At 56.7% G+C, this 5,092-nt stretch overlaps 1 protein-coding gene across 2 annotated transcripts; it reads right to left on the reverse strand.

The window, feature by feature from the left end:
• Positions 1-750: 750 nt before the first annotated feature.
• S100A2 (S100 calcium binding protein A2) lies at positions 751-4,564 on the reverse strand. Of its 2 annotated transcripts, none has more exons than XM_045545106.1 (3): positions 4,437-4,564; positions 1,788-1,935; positions 751-1,002 (listed from the first exon to the last, which is right to left on the reverse strand). In XM_045545106.1, exons 1-3 carry the CDS (start codon positions 4,559-4,561, stop codon positions 850-852), a joined length of 426 nt encoding a protein of 141 aa, XP_045401062.1. In that variant the 5' UTR covers positions 4,562-4,564; the 3' UTR covers positions 751-849. The 2 variants fall into 2 exon arrangements, with proteins under 2 accessions (XP_045401062.1, XP_045401063.1); XM_045545107.1 differs by lacking the exon at positions 4,437-4,564 and adding an exon at positions 3,263-3,377.
• Between the last annotated feature and the right edge of the window lie 528 nt (positions 4,565-5,092).

A 5,092-nucleotide genomic window follows, 5' to 3' on the forward strand; every position in this document is an offset into this window, starting at 1 on the left:
TGTAATGAACAGAATTTTATTGGCTCATGATTGTGGAGGCTGGGAAGTCCAAGACTGAGGGGCTGTGTCTGGTGAGGGCCTTCTTGCTGCATCATCCATGGCAGAAGGACAAAGAGGAGGGGGCAGGGTGAGGGGAACTCATCCTTTTATAAGGAACCCAGTCCCACTATAATGGCATTAATCCATCCATGAGGGCAGAGCCTTCATGGCCTAATCACCTCTTCGAAGTCCCACCTCTGAATACTGTCACATTGGGAATCAAATTTCTAACACCTGAACATTGGTGGACACGTTCAAACCATAGCACTGCCTGTGGCCTGTAATCTGACAAGGAGTCCTTGAAATGAAGCTTTGTGGTGGTGACTAATTCATGTCTCTTGAGTAGATCCTAGTACAACTCACTGCTCACAGTAATGAATGTTAAGGTCAGTCCTTCATTCCCAGATTATACCCTTCCTTCTTTACTGGAATTGAGATTTTCTCTTTTCGTGAAATGATAGTGATGATAGTTGTTATTTGCCTTTTTTAATATCTTTATTTGGCAAAATAAATTGTTGGCAACCTATCTCAATTTCCAAATTTTCACTGGTATTTGAAATCCCAAAGTTGGGACCTAAGGCACAGCTCTGGCCTTGGAGAGATTTCCAGGTGAGTCAGAGCCCAGAAGGGAATGGGATCCAGGAGGCCCTGAGTTTCCAGCACTCCAACTGAGCCAGCTAGGTTATGGGGCATCACTGAGCAATTAAAATGTTATCAACAAACAAAAAAGTTTATTGAGTACAAAACCAAAAGGAATTGAGAGTCCCAGGCCCAAGAGCTCCATCGTGGCAGGGAGTCGAGGGCTCTGCTTCAGGGTCGGTCTGGGCAGCCCTGGAAGAAGTCATTGCACATGATAGTGATGAGGGCCAGAAACACAGCGTACTCCTGGAAGTCCACCTGCTCGTCACTGTTCTCATCGAGGTTGCCCATCAGCTTCTTCAGCCCCTCCTCATCCACCTTCTCCTGAAAGCAAGAGGGAATAGGGTCAACGCCAAGCCAGCCCCAACCCCAACTCCCCTGCAAACTCACAGGCCAGTGCCAGCTCTCCCTCCCCACGGCAGCTGGGCACGTAGTGGGCAGGCAGCTCTGGGAGCTACAAAGAGGGCCCAGTAAGGAGAGATGGACACTCATCGGTGAGTCCACAGCCCGCCCGCTGAGCACGCAGAGGATGCTGGGTGTTCCTCTAAGCATGCATCAGCTCTAATCCCTCAGGAGCCCCGTTTTGCTGATGAGGAAACTGAAGCTTGCTGCTCCCCTTCACTAGAGGGTGAATTCAGAAAAGGCCAGCACTTTTTAATACCAACCAAAATGATTAGAAATGTTTAACCAAAAACAAAAACAAAGGGACAAATTGAGGGTCGACTACATTTCTCTGCAGAATGTCCCAGGGGGCATGTCTTAGCTGGGCTTTCCTCTCCCTACACACCTTCTTAGTTTGGCGGGTAAATGTGGAAAGTCAGAGACAAAGAGAGCATGCACACTGTGTGATCTTGGGCCAGTCACTTCCCCTTTCTGGGCTCTGGGCTGCTCAGCTCTCCACTGAGGGGATTAGACGGACAGACTCTGAGGTTCCTGACCGCACACAGTTCTCTGGCCTCACTCCCACTCCAGCTGGCCATGCAGCAAGAGTGGAGACGGGAGGGGGAAGGGCTTGCCCCACCCTGGCCCGCGGGACTGGGGAGGGAGAGATGTGACCTGCACTCCCGCACCTACACCAGCACCTGCCCTTCCCAGGCCTGCCCACTCACCCCCACGAAGCTGGGCAGCTCCTTGTGCAGAAGTTCCTTCATCTCCCCCTTACTCAGCTTGAACTTGTCGCCCTCCTGGCAGGAGTACTTGTGGAAGGTGGTGACCATCACAGCCAGCGCCTGCTCCAGGGAACTGGACATCTTGGATCTGGGGCCCAGAGGTGGCAGGTAATGGAGAGACCACCAAGGCTCCTGGGGCCTCAGCCCAGCCTGCAGGACCTACTTCTGCCTGGGCCCCAAACTACCTGGCCAACCCTCTCTAGATGGGAAGGCAGGGGCTGCAGCTCCCCCTCAGACCGTGGCTGCCCCGGGGCAGGGGCCGTGCCCCCTCTTCCCACTGCAGGCAGATGCTAAACCCTGCCCTGTGTCTGGAGTCACCAAGGGTAGGGCCTCGTGTCCCTTCCAATCACGAGGGACACACCCCTGAAGGTAGTGCTCCCCTCTTTGAGTGTCTGTGGGAAGGGAAATAACAGGGTGACCAGAGTCCCATTTTGACCCGTCTGTGCCAAGCACTGGCGGCATGGGCACACCCGTGGGCTAGCTAGCGGGGCTCCCCTGCACGGCCTGGCAGTGGCCACGGCCACAGCCTAGTAGTGGTACCTCCCTGAAAGAGTCATTTCCCTCCTCAGACTCGGGACTCTTGAAGCTCTCTCTGCCGTCTAACTGCAAGCTCCCTTGGGCAAGGATGTTTCCTCCCTCAGATAGGGGCTCTCAGGGTGGGAAATGTCTCCCCTGGCACTGGAGGCCCCTGAGTCATGGAGTGCTCTCTCCATGCAGACAGGGCATGGGCTTCGTGGGGGCAACTGAACATCCTCCCCACCAGGAAGGATCCTGTTGTGACTAGAATTAAAGAAATTAAATGTCCGGTGCCTTGGGATCAGGGTGGGACAGACCTCAGAGGTCATCTTCTCCAAGACCTTGCCTCTGCGAATGCTCAGACCAGCCTGGAAAGGTTAGGCAGGTTTCAGGGTGAGGCCAGAGGAACTGCTGCCGGAGGCAGGGAAAGCCCTGGGCCTATCCTGCCAGCCCGCCTTCCCCGAGGCAGAGCTCTGTTGCTACTCAGAGCCACAACCCAGGCTGGCCGTGCACCTGAGACCCCTGCCTCTTGCTCCTTAGTCCTGCTAGAATTCAAGACATTGCAAAAAACAAAAACAAAACTCAGGACTCTTGTTAATAGCACCCCCTACACATACACCTCCTACTCCTAGGCCTAGACCCCCAAAGAAGGAAGCCCGAGACTGAGAGACCCAACAGAGGGTCTCAGAGTAACCCCTGCGCTGAGATCTCACTGAGGAACCTGGAAAAAGACCCCTCAGTAATCTGACACTTCACAGAGGATCCCCCAGATGGGAAGGCCCCAGAGAGGCCCCAGGCTGATGGGCCCAAGAAAGCCAGAATGAGAACACTGCGGAGACAAAGGCAGCGTCAAAGGCAGAGCCCCTCCCCACCCGCCTCAGCAGGACAGAGGCACTCACCAGACCGGGTGGCAGAGAGACCCAGGAAGGAGAACGAAGTGGCCAGGCACCCAGGCTGGGGATTTATACACCAGCCCCACTGGCCCCCAACTTGGCATTTTGAGAAACCAAACCTGCCTTAACCTGATCCCGCCAAAGCCTGGCCTCCTGCCACCCCCCACCACTTCCGCCCAGCGCCCTCTCTCCCAGAGACTGCCAGCTCCACCAGCAGCGGGAGCTGGTGGACGGCTCTAGGCCCGGCCAAGGGCAGCCCTGGAGCCCACCCAGGCCATAGCGGGGAAGTGGGAAGAATCATGGGGACAGGGCAGCCTAGGCCAGGGGTGGGGGGAGACGGCCTTGTTTTGGGGCCTAGAGACTCCTGCCAGGCCCCGTTCTCGTGATACGCCTGTGAGTCACAGCCCACTCCTGTGTCAGAGGCTTCGGGCACATGCTGGGACTTCACAGCCCTGCGCTGGTGTATATGCATGTGACTGTGTGTATGTCCGTGCATGTGTGTCCTTGGGCATGTGTGTTGGTGTGCGTGTGAGAGAGAGAGAAGCAGTCTGGGGCCACCTTAGAAAGCTGGGGGCCTGAGAAGGCAGCTGGGGGCAGCAGGAGGAGGGCAGGGCTGACCTCAGGGGGGAATGAAGTTACTGCTAATGAGCAGCACCGGAACACTTCTTAATGAGGTAATGAGGTAACTGGGTGTGCACAGGCATGCCATGAAAGGCCCCTTTGTGCCGGAAGGGGCCTGGCAGGACAGGGCAGCTGTGAGAAGCAGGGTTGCTCTGCACACAGTCAGGGTGAGCAGGCGTCTGTGGGAAGTGTTAAAGGGTGAACAGGTAAACTTCGGCCTCTTCTTCTCCAGCTAGAGGGGTGGGTGAGTGGGTAGGGGTGTTCAGGGCTGAAATGTGGAGCTGGACAGCTTCCCAAGCCTGGAGGCCAGGCCCTCCTCCACACTGCCCGCCACATACGTGCCCCTCCCCAGACCCAGGGAAGGGCAAACACCATGGCCATTCACAGCCCAGCCCGGGGGAGAGTTACCCCCTCTTAGGGCCCCCTTCTCCTTGGCCCTTTGTCTATCCCAACCCCAGTCTGGGCACCACCCTTCCTGTGGGCCCAGCTGCCCCACCCTCCAGATGTCAGGCAGCTTCTTTCCCCACCAAACCCCCTCCGCCAGTCCTAGGTGACTCACCCATGGCTCCTGGCCCAGATGCCCAGGCAGTGACTCAGCGGCACCACCCTCCTCCCTAAGGGCCAGGGCAGCAGCAGTCCCAGAGCAGCAGGCGGAAACCCCAACCAGCCTGGAGGGGAGGGCATGGGCTTGGAGACCCTTCCCTGGGCCTACCAGGGGGACTTTCCAATTGTGACACCCAGGAAGATCAGACGGAGAACTGACAGGGTCAGACCCCGACAACAGGCTGGTCTCTTGCTGGGTCACCGTGGGACTCCAGGGCCAGCCTGGACAGCATAGATGAAGTCAGGCCGTGGAGTCCCCAGTGTCCTCTTCTACACCTTGGCATCGCCACCCAGTGTCCCCTGCTCCACTAGGCACTTGAACCCCTCATGCCACTTGTCTTATCATCAAAACCTACTTTGAGTGGAACTCAGAATAAAAACCCTTCCCACGGAAGGTGAGGTGCAATGGGGTACAGTGTGTTGCTTTTTGCTGCAGGTCTGGCATTTTAGCCCAGGGCCCCCTGCTCAGAAACTGCAGTGCCTCCCCAGGGCTCTTCCATAAAGCCTGGCGGTGGGGTGCTCCAGGCTCGGCCACGCCCTGCTTTCTAGTCACCCTACGTATGCCGCCATTGCCTTGAACACGCCAGTACACACACTGGTGTGGCCAAGACC

The sequence above is a fragment of the Lemur catta genome, chromosome 3 (genome assembly GCF_020740605.2).
Source record: "Lemur catta isolate mLemCat1 chromosome 3, mLemCat1.pri, whole genome shotgun sequence".
In the NCBI taxonomy this organism is placed as follows: Eukaryota; Metazoa; Chordata; class Mammalia; order Primates; family Lemuridae; genus Lemur; species Lemur catta.

Coding starts and splice junctions, on each gene's coding strand:
- S100A2 (XM_045545106.1), bottom strand. CDS start 4,561: ATGCCCTCCCCTCCAGGCTGGTTGGGGTTTCCGCCTGCTGCTCTGGGA. Junction 1,936..4,436: donor ATCTGGGCCAGGAGCCATGG/GTGAGTCACCTA, acceptor TCTGGGCCCCAG/ATCCAAGATGTCCAGTTCCC. Junction 1,003..1,787: donor AGCTGCCCAGCTTCGTGGGG/GTGAGTGGGCAG, acceptor TCTTGCTTTCAG/GAGAAGGTGGATGAGGAGGG.